Source organism: Artibeus jamaicensis, unplaced genomic scaffold (genome assembly GCF_021234435.1).
Source record: "Artibeus jamaicensis isolate MK-2021 breed Jamaican fruit bat unplaced genomic scaffold, CSHL_Jam_final contig_700, whole genome shotgun sequence".
Lineage (NCBI taxonomy): Eukaryota > Metazoa > Chordata > Mammalia > Chiroptera > Phyllostomidae > Artibeus > Artibeus jamaicensis.
In genome coordinates this window covers 8,340,049-8,361,709 of record NW_026521930.1, presented here as the reverse complement: position 1 = coordinate 8,361,709, position 21,661 = coordinate 8,340,049, and the positions used below count along the sequence as shown (strand labels likewise).

At 48.1% G+C, this 21,661-nt stretch overlaps 1 protein-coding gene across 5 annotated transcripts in view; it reads left to right on the top strand.

Moving 5' to 3' along the window:
• The first annotated feature begins 4,334 nt into the window (after nt 1-4,334).
• AXIN1 (axin 1) overlaps nt 4,335-21,661 on the top strand; it is a 76,357-nt gene continuing 59,030 nt past the window's right edge. For 2 of the 5 annotated variants that reach the window (XM_037157252.2, XM_037157249.2), the window contains exons 1-2: nt 8,479-8,498; nt 9,478-10,436. In XM_037157252.2, coding sequence (XP_037013147.2) covers nt 9,559-10,436 — 878 coding nt within the window. In that variant the 5' untranslated portion in view covers nt 8,479-8,498; nt 9,478-9,558. Of the gene's footprint in view, nt 4,356-4,551; nt 4,639-8,478; nt 8,499-9,477; nt 10,437-21,661 lie in introns of those variants that run through there. The other 3 variants (XM_037157253.2, XM_037157251.2, XM_037157250.2) reach the window with 3 other exon arrangements.

Below are 21,661 nucleotides of genomic sequence, written 5' to 3'. Positions count from 1 at the left end.
AAGCCCTAGTCCTGTCCCAATAATTCCCCAGCTTGGCATTGGGGTCAGGATCACTCCTGGGGCATCTGCTGCTGGCAGTTTCAAGTGAAGAGCAGGCAAGAGAAGTTCAAACAGCAAGAGGGATGCAAAATGTCATCCTGGACAACACATCTGCCCCACACATATGAGGGTGAGAGGAGCCAAACCCAGGAGAAAAGAAGCAGGGGGTATTGCCTGATACAGGGCTGGGGCCCAGGGCAACCTCAGCCTCAAGTGCCCAGAGGTCAGTCCAGGAAGCTCTAGATGACATCACCTCACTGTTCCTGGGGCCCAACTCGGGGTGACTGCAGCAGTCATAGGATGGCCCTCTGGGGTCAGCTCTGTCCCGTCTCCCAGGATCTTCACCCCTGCCAGTCTTGCTTTGATCATTGAAAGGTGTTACCTGCTGCAGAGCTTTGTGGTCTCCATGTGATCACAATAATGATATTGTGTAGAACTTCTTCCTGAATGCACAAGAAAGAGAATGGAACCCATGCCTAATTCTTCCAGCTGCAACCTGTCACTGATGCCCTGAGATAGTTCTTTAGTCCTTCTGCCTTTATACACATGTTATATATTCACAAATATGTGCACTGGGTGTGTGCAGTCTTGTAGCTTTTCTCTTGGTGTTCTATCTTGTGACCTTGGTGCAATGGCTCTACATTGTTTGTTGGGCTTAGGATGAGGGCTCAAACAGTACCTGGTCCCCACCTACCCACCCAGCTCAGAAATAACAGAAAAAGGATACTCAGAGAGGAGAGATGGAGTCCAGGGCTAAGCTTATGGTTGGTAAGGCCGCTGGCCAATGCTTCTGGAGCTGTGCCTCCAAAAGGAAGTCCAACCCTCTTTCCTCAGAACCGGAGGAGCCAAGGCCTTTCCCTACCTGCCCACCTACTCCCACCTTCCACACCTGTGGTCTGGACAGAGGGTTCAGGGAATGGACAGCCTAGAAGGGGCTCAATCTGAGGTTCCCACCTCCTTATGGAGGTCCGAATCAGTACACTTCCTTTAGTCTTCTCTCAGGAAGATGATGACAGGGATCTGCACAGCATTCCATCTCTGCAGCTAGTCCTCTACTGCTGGTTTTCACCATCCTGCATTGGCCACACCCCCCATGCTTCAACATACCTCCTTGGTACATCTGGGTTGATGCCTTTAGAATCCTTCTTATACGTTGTCTTTCTCAGCCAAGTGCATAAACGCGTGTAAGGCTTCAAAGACCAATTTATTTCAAAGTTTTCCTTTTATGTCTAAGTTGAAGAAAATAATTCCTTTTATGTCTAAGTTGAAGAAAATAATCTTTCTGCTCTAAAGATTTTGTTTAGTTCCTGGAAAGTTTGAAAAATGCCATTAATGGTTAATCAAATCAAAGCCTCTAGTGGCAAACTCCTGCTCCTGGGGAAGGGTGCTTCATTTGAAAGGACCTCTGTAACGAAAAAGTTTACTTGTTTAGAAGTGAGGTTCCTGCAGATGTGTTATATTGGTCTCAGCTCCAGGTCGCTGATGCAATCAATGCCCGTGATAGGTCACCCTTGCTTCATTCATTGCAGGCCCCCAGTGCTGCCCTTTCTTCAGAGTTTTCCCCTAGCTTCTTCTGGTCTCCTCTACCGCCACTCTGCTTGGACAATTTCACTTCCATGCCCACAGCCATAAGCCACCATAGAGCACTGTTGCATTTACTCCAGGCTTTCTGACTATCTTCCTGTCCCTGCAGGACGGGGGCCCTAAGGAGCTGGAGGCCCAAGGGCCCTGTTCTGGTCCTAGGGCCTGGGGACATCTGCCACCATGGGCCAGGAAGAGGATAAATGTGGACACAACCCCAGGAGCCTGGCATGGCCACAGCAGCAGCTCTACAGAACCAAGGCAAGCATTGGGGGCCCATGTCTGGGAGTAGGGCGGCAGCCCGAGGGCCAATGTCTGGGAGGTGCTACTGTCTGTCTGGTCCACCCTGGACTCCTGCACCCTGAAGAGAACCTGCTGTGCCATGAAGGCCACCCACTCTGTCTCCTCTAAGCCTCTGAGGCTGAAAGGCGAGGGGCTGCAGAGGCATCCTCTGTGCCCAGTACTGTGGGGCCTGGGGTCATCTTAGCGAGTGAGAGACACCTGCCATCAGGACCCTAGTGGGGCTAGTGTGGCTTTAGACGTGCAGCTCCTGTAATGTGCTGTCCTCATCTGCAGCCTCGGCCCCTGCTTAGTATGCCCCTAGGCATAATGATGACTCTAGGAGATAGCCTAGGTCCTCAGCAGGCTGGGGATGCTTCTGGTAGCCCATCCACATCCCTCACTGCTCCCCTTTCCCACACAATCCTGGGCACTGGATGCTAGGCTGTGTGCTGGGAGAGGCAGACACTACTGGTGGGCAGCTGGATGGGAGGTTGGCTGGTGGCTCAGGCAGCCCAAGCATAGACTACTGCCTGCCTGGGAGATATATAGGATGAGGGTGGGCAACAAGGGTAAGCAGTGTCCAGGAGAAGATGTGATGATATTAGAAGTGACCTGGGGGCAGTGTAAGAGAAGCGCAAAGTGGGCAAGTGACCAGATGCACTCAGGGGAGAGTGGTGTGGAGGAGACGCTAGTGAAGGGCCCTGAAGGGTTGTGTGCACCAGAGAGCAGGCTAAATGAGTGCTGTTGGGGGAGGTGTAAATGGTTGAGGTGTGGATAAATGTGCAGGAAGAGGTGAGCAGGTCCCTATGTGGCCTAAGTGGCAGCTTCAATGTACAGTGACAGTATAGTTGCTCCCTGTAGGTTACCAGGATCACTTATTTCTCCAGGTGTTAGGCCCAGTATGGCTGTGCAGAGGGCAGGGTCTTGGTGGTCATAGGTGGAGGCAGAAGCAATTCCTTATGGGCAGTAATCAATTCCTAGTGCCAACATCCTTCCCTCAGGGAGGGGCTGGTGGTGGGTGCACAACATATAGTTTCAGGCTGGGCTTACAAGTTAGGCAAGGGCTGCCATGGCGACAGCGATGGAGAAAGGGATTGTGGGTGCAGGAATCAGGACATCAATAAGCCCTTGTTCTCAGGCTGGCGTGGGCCAAATGAGACCTGAAGGCAGTGGTAGGAAGGGGAGCACTTTTCTGGATCTTGGATGGTGGGTGAGAAATTGAGGCAAGTGGGCCCAGCCAAGGTGGAACCTCAGCCAGTCTCAGCCCACAGCTCTTTGGAGGTTGGGCCTCTGACCAAGTGACAGCTAGCATTTATAGGACTTACTGCCTACTGTGGGTCCTGGCCCTGACTGAGTCCAGACTGCTTGGGGACTAAGGGAGGGCAGAGTCCCAAACCACCTCCTCAGAGCTTCTTGGCCAGCTGGGGGGCAGTGGGTATGGAGAAGGAGGAGCTACAAGCTGGACATCACCAAGGGTTCAGCTCCTGGTCAGCCTAGCTCTGCCTTCCAAGTGCCCAGGTCCGGGGACTAGCTGCTCGACCTGAGGGCCTGTGGGTGCCGACCTTGGTAACCCAAGATTGGTGGACACCGGTATGGGTAGCAGAAAAAGGCTGCAACCTGGCGGACGCCTCGCGGTATCCACATCGGGAGCCGGTCGTCCGCTTAGTGCACCGGCCCACGCCTTCCTGATGACCACAGTCCTTCAACCCTCGCGGGGTCGGGGGGCGTCTTCCCACGTCATTCTCTCGGATTCTACAGACCAAGGGGACCAGGGCATTTTCATGCTGCCCCCTCTCGGGTTCCCTTCCACGGCTGCGTTGCTCCGCCCACGCCCTGCCCACGTGGACTTATTTAACCGCGCCCACTCATTGCGGCCCCGCCTCGCGCTCCAGGTCTGTCTGAAAGCTTTTGGCCCCGCCTCAAAACTCTGGCACGACCTTTCTGCCCTGGCCCCGCCCCGCACGGTGGACGCCCCACCTCCAAGCTCTTAGCCTTTCCCACGCTCCAGCCGGGTCTCGCGCTCTCAACCCAGATTTTACTCTCTAGGCCCCGCCCCACGCTCTCGGCCCCACCCCCACGTTCTTGGCCTCGAGCACGTGCCGCGGCCCCGCCTCCACTTTGGAAGCTCCACCCCCGCATTTTAGGACCCTCCCCCGCTCTCCTACCTTTATCCTTGCGCTGTGGCTCTGTTTCACGCTCTCGGCCCAGTTCTCACTTTCGGTCCCACCTTCATGCTCTTGGCCTTGCCCCAAAGTTCTCGTTCCACCCCAAGGGTTGGCACCGCCCCACGTTCTCAGTTCCACCCCACGCTCCCCGCCCCGCCCCACGCTCGGGCCCGTCCCTCGTTCTGGGTCCCGCCCCGTGCCCCGGCCCCGCCCCCGCACTTCCGGGTGGCGCCGGCGGGGGCGCTCGGGCCTGGGCTCGGGCACTCTGGGCTTGGGCTCCCCGCTCCGGTAAGTGATCGGGGTCGCTGCCGCAGCACCGGCCGCAGTCTGGCCAGACCCGTGTCCTTGCGGAGCAAACCAGTGAGAGCAGGCGTCCCGTCTCGGCGGCGCCCCCGCGGCCTGCCTGCGCCCGCCTCCGGGCTGCCGCACCACCGCCGCCGTGATGGGGGCTGCCCCGGGCCGCGCCCCCGCTCTGTCCCGCCTGCCGCGCCGCCACTGAGCGCATGGGCCGCGCCGCGCGACTCCCGGAGCCGGGCCTGGGCCCCGCCGCCGCCGTCGCTGCCGAGCGCGGGTGAGTAGTGCGGATCGGTAGCGCATTCCTGAGGGGCGCGGGCCAGTGCAGCCGCCTTTTGTAGGCCGCGTAGGCCGGGCCGGGCGTGGGACCCGGAAGAGGGGCTTGGCGGGTGCGGGTGGGGAGCGAGTGAAGTGGGGCTGTGCGGACTTGGAGGGCGTGTGAGGGTTAGGTGTGAGGGCGGGGAGGGGGTAAGGGGAGGCTGTGTGGACAGGCTGTGCGGGCCGGGAGGCATGCTGGAGTTCTCAGGCTGTTCATTAAGGGTGTGCAGACTGTGGTCGTGTAGTAGAAAGGTTTGTGTAGCCTAGGCTGTGAGGGCAGGTGTGCACGAAGGGTGTGCTACCAGGGGGTAGGGAAGGCAAGGGTTGTTGACATTGGGGGTAAGAGTACTGGGTTTCGTTCAGAAAGGGAAGGCTCTTGCTCTAGGTGTGTGGAAGGGTGTAAGGAAGACCCAGAATTCTGAGAAGGGGTCGGAGTTTCTTCTGTAGAAGGCTGGTTTCTGCAGCTGATGTGTTTGGATGATGCTAGGTGCCTGCTGTGATTTGTGGGCTTTGGGTATGTTTCAGGGTGTGGGTGGTGTGCAGAGTAGCTGCTGGGGTGAGGCAGTGTGTGCAGGGATTCTGGAGAGAGGCTGGACAGTGAAGTGTCCCTTTCCCTTACCCCCAGCAAAAAGTAGGAATGAGTGAGTTTGAAACTCAAGGAGGTTACTCCTTCTGAGGCAAGAGGTAACTTACTTAGGCTGGTCCAGGCTGTTGTTTGCCTTACCTGAGTGGCTGTACTCTTTCAGGTTGATGCTTTGTCCCCCAGATTCTCTGCTGGGTGGGGGTAAGGCCCCCATGAAACCACAGCTGTTCAGGCAGGACAGTGAAACTTAGTTCAGCACTGAGGACAGTAGAGAAAAATAAATGCCCTTGGTTCTTTTCTCAATTCATCTCTCAAATTTATAGAGTTCTTATTGTGCATCTTAGCCCCTCCCTTTTATTTGCATTTATGTTCTCTGCTTCTCAGGAAGAGTTTCAGTCATACTTGGACCCACAGGCCCTGTTTTAGAGAACACGCACAGTCTAAACCTGACCTTCCAAGATAGCAGTATCAGGTTCAGTTATTTACTTATTTTTAGGGAGAGGGGAAAGGAGGAAGAAAGAGGGAGAGAAACATGATGTGCAAGAGAAATAGTGATCATTTGCCCCTCTCTCACCCCCAACTGGGGACCTGGCCTGCAACCATGGGATTCCTGACCAGGAATCCAATTGGCAACCTTTCCATTGGAGGGCTGGCGCTCAGTCTGCTGAGCCACACCGGCCAGGGCTCCAGTTCATTTTTAAGAACTTCTATTCAGGAACAAGGATGAGAAAGCATTAAAAAGTACAGTGTGTTTGTTTGCTTTTCAGCAGGTGTTGGTGTTTCTTGGATCTTTAGTTTCAGAAAAGCCAAGGACTTTTTTGGGGGGTTACATTTGTTATTTAGAATTTAGGTGGTGAGGGAATGGATTACACATAAAATGGTAGCCCTTATTAACCTTTCAAGAGTTTTATTAATTGACAGTTGGGAAAATGTCAGAGTCATCCTGTATTACTTCCACATTCCACATAAACAAGGAGGTCAAAGTTATATTTGAGCTAAATGAATAAATATATACGCGTCTGTAGCATCAAGCTGGATGCCATGGTACCCAGGGGGTATGTCGTGGCAGTGACCAAAGGAGATTTTAAATGTGGTATCAGAGTTGTAGATTCCTTTTATGGAATCCTTTTATTGATGGTGGTTACATACTTTTGGCCAGATTCAGTGCTTGTGGGCATTTGACTCCAGCCTGAATTAATACAACTGCTTTATGTGTGGTATGTACATGTGTATACACTAAATGCTTGGTGTGCTTCCCTGGAAACCTGGAGGTTGCAGGAATTGGTGGACTTTTCAGAAACGTCAGTAATTTGGGGAGATGTTCATGTATGTCCAGAGACACCAATGGTCTCAGCCAAAAATCGATGTGAATTATAAGAAGTGTTTCTTTTGAGCAATGAAAAATAGTTTAAAATGATTAGGGGGACTTGTTCACACGTGAATTAAAATGTTAGTCTTTTAAGACAGCTCTAGTTTGGTAAAGGGGCTAGATCTTGAATTTACTGCCCTTCCTACTGCATAGTGGTTCAGCATCCGTAAAGAGGTACCATTTGGCATCTGTGGCAAGTGTCATTTTCTTTTATGCCAATGAATTAAGTGTTTATTGGTGTTCATTACTTGCCAGACCTTGTGTTAGGTGCTGTGGATCCTGCAAAAAATGTTTATAGGCTGTTACAAATAATTTACATGGAAGTCATAAGCACCTTAAGAGAAAGTGAGTGACCATAATTAGCTTTCTATTAAAAAACAGTAACTTGGTTCCTTCTTTTTTTTTTAAAGAGTTTATTTATTTTTTAGGAAGGGGGGAAGGGAGGGAGAAAGAGAGGAGAAACATCAATCAGTTGCCTCCTGCACACCTCCAGTTGGGAACCTGGCCCACAACCCAGGCATGTGTCCTGACTGGGAATTGAATCGGCAACCTTTCGGTTTGCAGGCCAGCAGTTAACCCACTAAGATACATCAGTCTGGGCTTGCTTTTTTTTTTTTTTTAAATTGATTTTAGAGAAAGAGGGGAAGGGGGACAGAGAGAATGAGAAAGGGAGAAACATGGATTTTTTTTTTTTAAGATTTTCTTTATTTTTTTTTTAGAGAGAGGGGAAGATAGAGAGGAAGAGAAACATCAATGTGTGGTTGCCCCTTGCGCATCCTCCCACTGAGGACCTGGCCTGCAACCCGGGCATGTGCCCTGACTGGGAATCGAACTGGCAGCCCTTTGCTTCACAGCCCGGAGCTCAATCCACTGAGCCACACCGGCCAGGATGGATTTGTTGTTTCACTTATTTCAACCATTCATTGGTTGATTCTTGTATGTTCTCTGATCTGGGATCGACCCAGATCAGGGTCGATCAACCCACAACCCAGTGTATCAGGGTCGATCAACCCACAACCCAGTGTATCAGGACAGTGCTCTAACCAACTGAGCTTATCTGGGCAGGGATGACTTGGTTTTTTCTTAAGGTCAGTGAACTACAGAGTATCTCTAAGGGTAAGGCTCGGGGAGCCTCATGCAGGCCCTCTTTCCCCTCGGACAAGAAGACGTTAGACGTTCTGTAAGCTGGTATGGAGCTGATATACCACAGATACGCAGTCCATGTTGGTTGCTCAAAGAGAGCAACCTTGCAGTTGAAGTGGTCTGTGAGCAGCAGGCTGCCGTAGCGCATGGGCCTTGACCTTAAGAAACAGGCTATTCCTGCTGAGGCTGGAAGTTACAGCCTACCCAGTAGTTTTCATAAAAAGTCATTAGCTGCAGAAATGTTATTTGGTGCACATAATTGTGACCTAGCCTCCATCTCTGGATGCTTTTCACTTCTAGCTGTCAGTGGCTACTGGCAGGTGAAGTGTGTGCAGTGGGAGAATGCAGGTGTCGGGGGTGCGTTACATGTAGGCCAGGGCCCAAGGTGTAGTGATGGCCAGGGAGACCTACCCTTTGTGTTGGTACCAGACTTATTTTGCGTCTTCTGGCTTATTCAGTACTCCAGCCATTTTGGACCTGACATGCTTCTCTCCAGCCCACTTCTAGGCAGACCACTTATATCATGGCAGGCTGTGTTGCAATCATCGTCTTGGCCAGGTTGGGGGGCATAGCCCGAGCTCGTGGGCTCTAACAGCTCCTGTAGGATGTAACAGAGAGGACCGAAGACTATGGCAGAATGCTGACCCAGGACAATCTTCCCTCATACCCAAGGCAGACTTGGGCAGCCTCAACAAAAAACCCATGGTCCCTGACCTCTAAGAGGGTAGGTGGTTTGGTTTTCAGCTTATGGAGTTAAGTCATGTGAGCTGTATGCTGCCTTAGCTAAAAGTTACATTAGATTTCATTTTTTCCTACTTTCTCTTTTCCCTCAGATAACCCATGGCCATTTGCCATCAGTAGGATACTTTCCTTGAAAAAACAAGGTTTTAAAGGTTCAGTGCAGTTTTCTGATGGGAGCATTTTTAAGATTGTTCACATCGGTGACATGAGAAGGCTTCTGTGCATGTGGGAAGTATTCTTTGATCACCTGTTTGAAGGTGCTGAGGGTGACCCACAATTAACTGCTCTTTTAGGCATGTACTGAGAGTGAGAGGAACAACTCACTGTGTGTTTGCACACGTTGCGAGGCACACCAAGCATGAAGTGGTGGGGTAGGCAGAAAGCACAGTGGCTGTGGGCCCAGAGGATGTGGGGAGCAGACACAACCAGTGGTGTGTGATGTGCCACACTTTCCATATCTGAGTCTCATGGTAATCCGGGGGAGCAGGCAGGGCGGTCCTTTTTATCTCGTGTGAGGGATTGGCTTTCACGCAAGTTTGTAGAACTAGGAGGACTAGAAGTACCTTTCTTTCCTCCAGGCCTGCCTTCTTGGAGCTTGCAGAGAAGGACGGGTCTTTCAGTTCTGTAGGTGAGATGGGAGGTCCCCAGGCTGCTGGTTTCTGTGGTGTGTTCAGAGAATGGCACTTGAAGGCTGTGGTGCTCTCTGTGTTCTGGGCAATCACTTCTTAGTGCCAGAGCCATTTCTGGCACTAAGTAATGCCAGTAACGTAGTTGTATGTTTCTAGAAATTGTTTTCCTATAGCACAAACCTTGTGAGGAAAGATTGCAAATATAAACTGAATTTCTGGCTTTAATTTCAAGCGGGAGGGCATCATTGCGAGTCTTGTCTTGAGAAAACCTCTGTGGTCATGTTTCCAAGGACCCACCTTTCCTAATCCTTGTCCTCTTAATGGTTTCAACAGGACAGATTGATTCACTTTGGAGCTATAAGTACTGATGTATTAGGTTGCAGCGCTCATTGTTCATTGACGCAGATTCTCAAAATGAATATTCAAGAGCAGGGTTTCTCCTTGGACCTCGGAACAAGTTTCACTGAAGATGCCCCCAGACCCCCAGTGCCTGGTGAGGAGGGTGAACTGGTGTCCACAGACCCCAGGCCTGTCAGCCACAGCTTCTGCTCTGGGAAAGGTGTTGGAATTAAAGGCGAGACTTCCACAGCCACTCCAAGGCGCTCAGATCTGGACCTGGGGTACGAGCCCGAGGGCAGCGCTTCACCCACCCCACCGTACTTGAAGTGGGCTGAGTCATTGCACTCCTTACTAGATGATCAGGACGGGATAAACCTGTTTAGGACTTTCCTGAAGCAGGAGGACTGTGCTGACCTGCTGGACTTCTGGTTTGCCTGTAGTGGCTTCAGGAAACTGGAGCCCTGTGACTCGAATGAGGAGAAGAGGCTGAAGCTGGCCAAAGCTATTTACCGAAAGTACATCCTTGATAACAATGGCATTGTGTCCAGGCAAACCAAGCCAGCCACCAAGAGTTTCATAAAGGACTGCATTATGAAGCAGCTGATTGATCCTGCCATGTTTGACCAGGCTCAGACGGAAATCCAATCCACCATGGAGGAGAACACCTACCCCTCCTTCCTCAAGTCTGATATTTATTTGGAATACACGAGGACAGGCTCAGAGAGCCCAAAGCTCTGTAGTGACCAGAGCTCTGGCTCAGGGACAGGGAAGGGCATACCTGGATATCTGCCCACTTTGAATGAAGACGAGGAATGGAAATGTGACCAAGATATAGATGAAGATGATGGCAAGGACCCTGCTCCCCCCGGCAGGCTGACACAGAAGCTGCTCCTGGAGACAGCCGCCCCTCGGGCCTCCTCAAGTAGACGGTACAGCGAAGGCAGAGAATTCAGGTGAGTCAGACACAAGGAGTCTCTTTCTGTGCTGACCTCTGAGAGCTGGAAAATTATCAAGGAAAGGTGTTGGTAAGGAATGGTCTTGTCTTTCAACCCCAAGTGGGTATACTTCTGCTGCGTGGGTGAGTTGTGGTTTTAGTTCTTATTCATTATACCTTCACATTTGTCACTAGGTGTTTTTAATGTTTGTATGTTGAGGATACTTTGATCAAGAACAGACTAGGGGAGGGAATTTCAGGGGAAAAGGGGAAGGATTCACAAGAACAAGTATAAAGAACACATGGACAAAAACTAACAGGGGTGGAAATGGGAGGCAGGTGGGGAGCACTGCGGGGGTGGGCTGGGATGGGAGTGAAAGACAGAAAACAGCGCTTGAACAATAATTAAATTTAGAAGAAGAACAGACTAAAATGTATGACTTTGTAAGTCATTAGGGATATTGAAATCCTTGGAAGTCGTGACATTTAACACCTGACCCATTAGCTGTAAAATTTGTATCTTCTTGCATAGAAGGTGTACGTACTTACCTGGTAGACATAATCCTTTGACCTAATAAAGGGAGGCGTGGACATGTAAATGCATCAATACTTAGAGAATTCTGGATCATCGTATTTTATAATGGTTTTCTAAGATTCTTCTTAGAGGTTGGGAAGTGGTGGTGTGGAGGCTACCTGCAGAAATTTTCCTGAGCACTTTGAGAACTTCTGTGGCTGTGGTTGCATTTCTAGGATTGGACCTTTCCCCCGCCAACAAAAGGAGCTAGTTCCTAGCAGCCCAGGGCACTCTAAAGTGACCGCAGCCCCTGCAAGCAGGCACACAAGCAGCTAGGAGGCATGAAGTGGTCCTATGAAGAAATCATTAAGACTTAGAAAACCTGTTTCTTCTTTTCTTGGTAATTCCTTCTGAGGTTACTGGAGGTGTATTTGGTTGTGGCTGATGTTAGCAGGTAGTAGCAGCCTTCCTCTGTTTCCCACTCATTTCCCTTTCGCTGGTTCTGCAGACTTCTGCCTGTGAAGCTTTGAAAGTCCGGAGTTCATGTGCCCCTGCTGATTTTACCAAGAGTCTGAAAACACATCTCCAGGTGTTGGGATTTTCCCACAGAGTTATTAAAATCCCAGATCATTTATCCAGGCTCACTGTGGTAGAGAAATCAGCTACTTGCTAATAAACACAGGTTCAAACATTTCTGAGGTTTACCCATCCTTCAGGTGAGGTGATTCAGGATACACTGTTTGAAGTAATTTTTGTGTGCCTTTTTGCTCACTCTTTTTAGCTAAATGCTATTGATTTAGCAAGCTTTTTCTTTCTACTTTTTTTATTTGGAATTTTTATAAGAGTTTATTTGTGCCAAAATTGATGACATATGCTGGGGAGCAAGATCTGAAATGCTCCTGATTTAGCAAGCTTTTTAGAACAGAGTATATCGTAAAATTATCCTGTTAAGTACAGTTGGTAATTAACACAGTTTTTAATACCTCACCTAAAATTTTTTAATATTTCATTAGGACAGTTTTAAGTTGGGATTAAATTTGAGTACTGGGCTTCAGGGAAAAAAATGGAGCTCAATTCTGATTTCTGAAATAAATTCCTGAGGGCTACCCCTCCTCCAACCAGTCCCAATCTGCACACTTTTCAGTTCTTGGGTTTTAAACCCAAAAAGCAAAGCAACTTTGCTTTTTCTTTGGTTCTATTTATAAATAAGTAAGCCTTGCCGTCCCATTAATAGAATGTGTTGGCTTCGTCTGTCCGGTATCGTGCTGCTGTAAGGACTGTGGCACGTTTTGGTTTTAACTTGCCTGCCCTGGAGCTGCTAGTGGCAGAGGGAGTCTGGAGTTCAGGAGTCCTGTCTGCGATTGAATGTTCTCCCATTTGAGGTTGCCTGTGGTAGTTTTGTGGGTGGAGAATCTCAGATGTTGGGTCATCATTTCTGAACAGTGATGGATGGAGTTCAGCACGTTGTTTGTTTTTAAGATTTTATTTATTTATTTTTAGAGAGAGTGGAAGGGAGGGAGAAAGAGAGGGAGAGAAACTCCAATGTGCAGTTGCCTCTTGCACACCCCCAACTGGGGACCTGGCCCGAAACCCACACACGTGCCCTGACTGGTAATCAAACCAGCAACCCCTTGCTTTGCAGTCCAGTGATCAATCCACTGAGCCACACCAGCCAGGGCTGGAGTTCACATTTTGTTCGTTCTGCAGTGTGAGCACTTAGGATGCAGTAGGTTGGAAGTAACAGAAAATACAGCCCAAGCTGGCTTAAACAGTGAAGGGGATTGGCTGATGCAGATAAATGAAAAGTCTAGGGGCAAGGCCAGTCAACGTCAGATATGGTTTGATCTAGATTTCAGCTAGTTTTTTTTTCTTTTTAATTTATTTACTTTTAGAGAGAAGGGAAAGGAGGGAGAAAGAGAGAAACATGTGTGAGAGAAACATTCATCGGTTGCCTCTCACCTTCCCTCCCCAACTGGGAACCTGGCCTGCAATCCAGGGATGTGCCCTGACTGGGAATTGAACCTGCAGCATTCCATTTTGCAGGCTGGTGCTAAATCCACTGAGCCACACCAGCCAGCGCAATTTTTCTTTTAAAGATTTTATTATTTTTTTAAAGCAGTTTTAGGTCGCCAGCAAAATTGAGAGGCAGGTACAGAGGCTTTTCATGTGCCCCTTGCCCGACACATGTACAACCTCTCTCACTGTCAACATCTCTCACCAGAGTGGTACGTTTGTTGCAACTAATGAACCTCTGTCAACACATCATAATCACCTGCAGTCCATAGTTTTCATTAGAGTTCACTTTCGGTGGTGTACATTCTGTGGATTTGGACGAATGTATAATGACATGTATCCACCATTATGATGTCATATGGGGCATTTCTACTGCCCTAAAAATCCTCTGTGCTCCTTCTATTCATCCCGTCCTCCCATTTTAACCCCTGGCAACCACTGATCTTTTTATTGTCTTCATAGTTTTGCCTTTTCCAGAACTTTATGTAGTTGGAATCATGATATGTAGCCTCTTCAGACTAAAATGTGTATTTTATTTTCCTCCATGTCTTTTCATGGCTTGATAGCTCTCTCTTTTTTTTTTAAGTGCTGAATAATAGTATTTCATTGTCAGGGTATACCACAGCTTATTTATTTATTCATTCACCTACTAGAGGACATCTTGGTTGCTTCCAAATTTTGGCAATTATGAATCATACTGCTGTAAACACATGTGCAGGTTTTTGTATGGACATAAGTTTTCACCTTCTTTGGGTAAATACCCCAAAGGAGTGTGTTTGCTGGGTTGCATGGTGGAACACGTTTAGTTTTGTAAGAAACTGCCCCATTTCTTAATGCTTTTTCGCTTCTGCCTTCCTGTGGCCAGCTCTGCTCTCTGGTTGACTCCTTTGTTGGTGTTGGAGGTGGCTGCCCAATAGCCTTGGCTTTGAGCTCCCTTGTTTTGTAAACAAATGCTTTCTACAGCATTAAGGAAGGTCTAGCAGTTTAGTCTGAATGACCAGGGATGCCACGTGCTGCTGTGCCCTGCCCGTCACAGCATGCTCATTGTGTAAGGGATGGAGACTGTGCTGCTGAGCTTACACCAGGTAGGGCCACTCTGGAAATTACGTAGGATGCCCCACCCCAATAGCATCACCTCTCCTGAACTGGAGAGAATGGTCTTCCAAAGGAAGATTGGGTTTAACAGGAAAGGGAAAAAGAGAGTGAGTGCTGAGTAGGCAGATTGTGAGTGCCAGCTGCGAAGAGAAGGAGCGCAGGGGGTGCATTTCCCATTGTTGATTCTCCCAGTTCCTTAATGTTGGTTTTGCTTGGGGGACTGTGTCACATCTGGGAGTGGGGGGCATATCTAGGACAGAACAACTTCGAGGGGCTCATGAACCTAGAGCTTCTGGTTCCATGGGCTCTATACCCTAAATCTCTTCCGATTGTGCTGGCTGGTGTTCAGTCTCCCCACACCAGGTATAGGTACTCCCAGGTCCCTGATAGGAGATCAAGCATGGGTCCTCATTTGGCTTTACATGTGTACACATGGTTGTTTTCTTTGTTTTAAATCCCACCAAGGATATGTTTATTGACTTTTGAGAGAGAGGAAGGGGGAGAGAGAGAAAGAGAGAAAGAAACATTGATCAGTTGCCTCCAGTATGTGCCCCAACCGGAGATTGAACTCACAACCTAGGTACCTGCCCTGACTGGGAATCAAATTCACAGCCTTTCTGTTGTACAGGATGACACTCCAACCAACTGAGCCACTCAGCCAGGACATGGTTGTTTTTCATATAGCTGACTTAAGACAGGTTAAATGAGTCTTTTACCTGGGTCTCTGTCAGAGTCAAGAAAACAGCGATGCTCCTGACCTTTCTCTGCATTTATGCTCCTCACCTGGGATCATTTGAGCCCCTGGGCTAAGGGATTACAAATTTCCTCCCTGCTCATTCATTCTGCATCTTTGTGTGGAAGACTCTCCAGTCAGTATTACCCATTATCAGTGGAACTTTGATGCAATTTTGGTTGGTTCACATCCACCATTTAATTGGTGTGAATTGACAAAGGGGCAGTCTTTTGATGATGTGGGTATTTGGCTAGTTATTTACTTAACCATTTGGCATTAGGGCCCAGAGACTGTAAGATGTTGGCTGGCAGGCTCAGTTTTTACTTCTTCTGAAAAGGTTAGCTTGGCTTGCCAGGTGCCTTTCAGGGCCTGCTTGTGGGAGGCCTGGTCTTGGTCAGGCTTGAAGCCAGGCCATCTTCCTCAACCCTTCAAGCACCCGTGCTTAGTGAATACCACTGGTTTCTGGTATCTAACACCAGCAAATGCGTCCCGTTTCTATTTACTGCCCTTACCTTCCCCATTGGTTGAGATGCTCCCCAAGGACAGTCGCAGCAGCTACATTCTTGCGTCTTTCTGGTGGGTCGGTCCAGTGAGGCACTCCTGGTCAGGGGTGGTTATCATGGCTGTGGCCAGAGAGTGCACTGCGGATGCCTTTGTTCATAGCAGAAGCAACTCAGCAACCTGTGTGCCCCTTAAAGGGTGGGCAACCAGCCTTTATTCTCCAGGGTTCCCTCAGAGTTTAACTAAGGAAATATCTGACCCGTTTGTTGGTTTATTGACTGTATTTCTGTTAATTGTTTAAAAGGTCAAAAGAAGCCCTGGATGGTGTAGCTCAGTGGGTTGAGCACGGGCCTGCGAACCAAAGGGTTGAGGTTCGATTCCCAGTCAGGGCACATGCCTGGGTTGCAGGCCAGTTCCCAGTAGGGGATGCATGAGAGGCAACCACACATTGGAGTTTCTCTCCCTCTCTTTCTCCCTCCCTTCCCCTCTCTCTAAAAATAAATAAATAAAATCTTTAAAAAGAAAGAGAGATTTAAAAAAAGATAAAAGGTTAAAAAATTTAGAAAAAGGAAGCACCCAAAATGTGTACAAGTTCATATGAAAGGCAGAAAAGTAAGCATGATTGGGTTTCTGATTGGAGTTTGAATGGAATGGTGTGTAGGGTTTGGGGTGGGTGAAGGGTACCTGGTCACAGAGGGGCTCTGAGTCAACAGGGTAGAGTCTTTGCCTGCTGTGCTTGAGGTGGGTGGCCACAGGCTCTGGGTGTCTGAGGACACACTTGTTAATAGGGAGCCTGTTTGGCCCTGGCTGGTGTGGCTCAGTGTTTGAGTGCCAGACTGTGAATCAAGGGGTTGCGGATTCGATTCCCAGTCTAGTGCCCTTACCTGGGTTGTGGGTCAGGCCCCCCAGTAGGGGGCGCACAAGAGGCATCACACATTGATGTTTCTCCTCCCTGTTTCTCACTTCCTTCCCCTCTCTAAAAAATCAATAAAGACTTTTTTTTAAAAATAGTGGCCCTGTTTGATTTGCCCTCTAGCACATTCTCTTCACTGTCAAATTTTTAGGCCATTTGTGATGGAAGGTAGCTCAATTAAATCTGGCTTACCCTATAGCCCTCCCCTCCTTTTCTCTACTGCTGTGCTTGTAGTTACCCTGAGTGGGGTGCACAAAACTTAGGGAGGTTGCATGGCCCTGCTGCTGTTCCCCTGCCGTCTTTCAGATGTATGACTTGTCCAACTGGATGGATTGTGTTAATGGAACAGCTGATCCCAAAGTCGGTGACTGGAGATGTTTTCATATAAAGCTTAGTATGCCGCTGCAGAGTTCTTGAGACAAGAGTTTAAAAATCTTCTCACCTTGCTGGCTGGATGGGGAGAACATTAAGCTTAGTGGTTTAATTTAATGTCCCCTCACTTGGTGACTTTTCCAGTAGGCAGTGTCTTGTAGGGTCAGTATTCTGGCTGTGTACTTTGGAGAAGTTGCTAAACTTCTCTGTACTTACTGTAAAGTGGGGAGGATGAAGTAAGGACCTGCCAAATGACATTGTCGTGAGGTTCCTGGGGTGTGCTTAGAGCAGCTAGTGCCTACACACAGCAGGTGCTCATTACATTTCAGCTCTTGCTGTGGTTCTTTGTCTTCATCTTTAGCATCTGAATTTAGTGGTCTGCTAGATGTTGAAATTAGTATCTGGGTTGGTTTCAAAATAAGGTAGGGAAGGACACAGTTGGGTTTTAATAATCATATTTTCTTAAAGTGAGACATATGAACTTCCCACCCCAAAGCTTTTCCTCTTACAGTCGTCCTGCCTCCAGAAGTGCCGCCGCCATCTCACAGGTGAATCCTCGCCTTGCTGACTCCCTCGTCCATGGCAGCGGCAGCGCACATCGAACCCCTGTGCTTCTCATGTGCACTCTAGCTCCCACCATCTCCCGCACCACCACATTGCATTCTGGCTGGGTCTCTTCTCCCCACAGCACCAAAGGATCTTTTCTAAATGCAGGTGTGATCTCACCTTTTGGGGCTTTCCACTGTGCCTGGAGTCAACCTCAAGCTCCTACAACACAACCATGCCCGTGGTGGATTCTGTCCCAGAAGCGCCAACATGTCATATGTATTTTATATACCTGTCACTGGCGTAGGACTAGCCATTACAATTTAAAAAAACTAGTTACTGGAGAGTCTAAAAATATTTTTTCTTTGCTTTAGTCATATAAAACTCCATGGTCTTTGACTGGTTTCATCAAAGTACAGGAAGGTATTGGTGGTTAACCATCATAGAAAAATTCTGGAATAGAGATGCCTCTTCGCCTGGGCCTTTGTATCAGTAGGTTTATGAAAGGGAAGCGCTTACAGGGAACAGACAAGCAAATGGTGACTGAGGCCCTTTGCGTGGACCATGCTGCCCATGGCTCTGAAGTGCCGCAGCTGTTTCAGGGGAGCGGGGCTGGTGTGACTGCATGGTGTGCAGCACGGCGTGCAGGCCTGCCTTGTGCAGTTCTCGGAGCCACACCCACTGGTTGGCTGCCTGGGGACCACCCCATTGTCAAGCTAATATGCCAGCTGGTGTCACAGAGATTTGAATTTTATTCATACACATGGCTGTATTAACTTTAAAAAAAGATTTTATTTATTTTTAGAGAGAGGGGAAGGAAGAGCGAAAGACATGGAGGGAAATATTGATGTGCGAGAGATACGTCGATTGGTTGCCTCTTGCACACCCCTAACTGGCCCATAACCCAGGCATGTGTCCCAACTCAACTGGGAATCAAACTGGTGACCTTTCGATTCTCAGGCCAGCACTCAATCAACTGAGCCACACCAGCCAGGGCTCTATTAACCTGTATTAGAGTCCTGGCTTCATTTATACCAGTTTACCCTGCACTTGCTAGAAATATGGGATGTGGCTAAATAGTGGCAGTTCAGTTAGGAAAGGAAGGCTTTCTAATAATTCTTTCTTCAACCCTGACCACTGTGAGGCTGCATATCTGTAAGTATAGAATAAAATAAGTGTTGCTTTATTTTTCCCCCTTTATACATTAGTACAAATGCATAGTTTTGCAAGCCCCTCAGGGTCCTCTCAGAGCCCATTAATTCCAAAAAGTGTTTGATGTGAGGAAGAAACTCAGTAAATCTCTTCATTCTCTTCCTGGAACTGGGGCTGGCCTCTGCACTGTTCCATCATCTTTTTTTTTTTTAAGATTTTATTTTTATTTGTCTTTAGAGGGGAAGAGAAGGAGAGAGGGAGAGAAATATCTATTTATGGTTGCTTCTCATGAGTCCCCTGCTGGGAACTGGCCTGCAACTTAGGCATGTGCCCTGACTGGGAATCGAACTGCGATCATGTGGTTCTCAGGCACGCTCTCAATCCACTGAGCTACACCAGCCAGGGCACTGTTCCATCATCTTAAAGCAGCCACACAGAGGCTGTGTGTAGGGTTTTTTGCACGTGAAGGGGTTCAACTTCTCCCCTCCGCGTCGCCTCCCACAGTGGCCCCCTGTTACTGAGTGGATTATAGCTTTGGCCCATGAGCCTTCTCTGAACTGTTGAGCCTTCTTGTAGCAGCTAGACTCAGCTTTTTTGTTTGGACCAAACTCCGCCAGATTGATGGACAGAGGTGTGCTGTGTCTAGGTGGGCACCGTTCTCAGTCCACCGGCAGCAGGGGCACCTGTGCTCCTTTCTGGGCCTTCAGTTCATCTAATGTTGTGACCCTAGAGTTATTTAAATGGTTTATTTATTTATTTATTTATTTATTTATTTATTTATTTAGCATTGGCCCTCTTTTCTCAGTCTGTATAGGGCCAGTGTCTTCTCTTGAATAAACATTGAAAAATAATCATAAAGACTGTTGCTTGCAGCCTTGCTTGTAATAGAGAACAGAAAACTTGAATGTTGCATAGCACAATACCAGGGTTAATTGCACAGGGAAGTAATTTTTTTTGTATGGTTGGAGAATATAGGTTTTTTGTCTTTTTTGTATATTTTCCAAATTCCTATAAAATATATGTCTTCGTTTTTTAAAATATATTTTATTAATTATGCCATTACAGTTGTTCTATTTCCCCCCTTCATTCCCCTTCACCCTGTACACTCCCTCCCGCACCATTCCCCCCTTTAGTTTTTATGACCACATGTCTCAAGTTCTTTAGATTCTATATTTCCCATACTATTCTTGCCCTCCCCCCTATCTATTTTCTACCTACCGTCTATGCTACTTATTTTCTGTACCTTCTCCTCTTCCCACTCCCTGTTGCTAACCCTCCATGTGATCTTCATTTCTATGGTTCTGCTCCTGATCTAGCTGTCCTTTTAGTTTGCTTTCGTTTTAGGTGTGGTTCTTAATAACTGTGAATTTGCTGTCGTTTCACTGTTCATTTTTTTAATCTTTTTCGTAGTTAAGTCCCTTTAACATTTCATAGAATAAGGGCTTGGTGATGATGAACTTCTTGAATTTGATCTGATCTGAGAAGCACTTTATCTGCCTTTCCATTCTAAACGAAAGCTTTGCTGGATAGAGTAATCTTGGTTGTAGGTCTTTGGATTTCATGACTTGGATCTCTTTCCAGCCCCTTCTTGCCTGTAAGGTCTCTTTTGAGAAATCTGCTGACAGTCTGATGGGAACTCCTTTGTAGGTGACTGTCCCCCTTATCTCTTGCTGCTTCTAGGATTCTCTCCTTCATTTTAATCTTGGCTAATGTAATGATGATGTGCCTTGGTGTGTTTCTTCTTGGGTCCAACTTCTTTGGGACTCTCTGAGCTTCCTGGATTTCCTGGAAGTCTATTTCCTTTGCCAGTTTGGGGAAATTCTCCTTTATTATTTGTTCAAATAAGTTTTCCACTGGTGGTTGTTCCTCTTCCCCTTCTGGTACCCCTATAATTCTGATGTTGGAACGTTTAGAGATGTCCTGAAGGTTCCTAAGCCTCTCCTCATTGTTTTGAATTCTTGTTTCTTCATCCTTTTCTGTTTGGTCATTTTTTTCCTTCTTCTGGTCCACTCCTTTGATTTGAGTCCCAGTTTCCTTTCCATTACTATTGGTTTCCTCTGCAATTCCATTCATTTCAATTAGTTTAGCCTTCACATGTTCCTCTAATTTGTGACTAAAATCAGCCAGTTCTGTGAGCATCCTGATCACCAGTGTTTTGAACTGTGCATCTGAAAGTTTGGCTATTTCTTCATTGCTTAGATTTATTGGTTCTGGGGCTCTGAGTTGTTTATGAGCCATGTTTTGATCTGTTCGTGCCTCTTATGTATGAGGAGCAGAGCCTTAGGTGTTCACCAGGGCGGGGCCACCCTGGTCGCTAGGTTGTGACGCTGTATGTGGGGGCCGGGTCAGAGAGGGACAATGGCGGTCCCCTCTGCTGCTTCCCACCCCTGGAACCTGTGCGGTCTGTCTCACTGCTTGCTCCTTCACCAGTTTATCTGCTGAGAATGTGTGACCGTGGTCAGCCCTCAGTGGGTCCACCGCCTTGCGCCCTCAGTGGGTCTGCTCGCTACTCCACACCTGGGATCCGCTCACAGCTGCTGGCACACCTGGGTTGGGATCTTTCCTGCCCGACCCCGCTCTGCTGCTGGCTCTGCTCCTCTTACCAGTTTGGCTGAAGGGTTCATTGTTGTCAGACTTCAGTATAGTTCAGTTTTCTGTGGTTTGGCTGCGTTTTTGTTGCTAAAACTTTGTTGTTTTTAAACTTGGTTGTGCGAGAAGGTACAGTGCTTCCACCTATGCCTCCATCTTGGCGGAAGTCCAGATATTTGACTCTCTGACAAATCTTTTTTTATACTACATTCCTTTAAAAAGTCCTGTGGATATAATTGTCTAACCACTATGCTGTACACCTGAAATTAATATAAAATACTATTGAAAAAAGTCCTATAAATATATACTTCTCCACATTCTGAAACCTGTCCGATAAACTTTTTTCCCTAAGAGACATGTTACAAAACTTTCCCTGTTCCCACTCCACATGAGAGTGTTGCTCTTCAGGTGTGCTGTGTGGCTGCTGTGCCTTGCTGATGCCAAAAGTACTTGAAGGAGAAATTGGTTGGGTTTCGAATTCTAGATTGGGTGGCATTTCCCTCAGGAGGATTTGCATCATCACCTTCTGCCTTCTGGAGTCGTACTGGGGAGGCCTGGTCCACTCTACGCGTTCCTGTCGCTGCGACTTTCCCCTCTGTCTGACCCTGTCTTGGATGTTTCTCTGTCAGCAGTAGTTTCACTGTGTTGTAGCTTGCTTGGGGTTCCTTCCTTCTTCCTTTCTTTCTTATCCTCACCTGGGGATATTATTGTTTATTGATTTTAGAGAGAGAGGAAGGAGGCAGGAGAGAGAGAAACATTGATGTGAGAGAGAAATGGCAATTGGTTGCCTTTAGTACGTGCCCCAACCGTGGACCA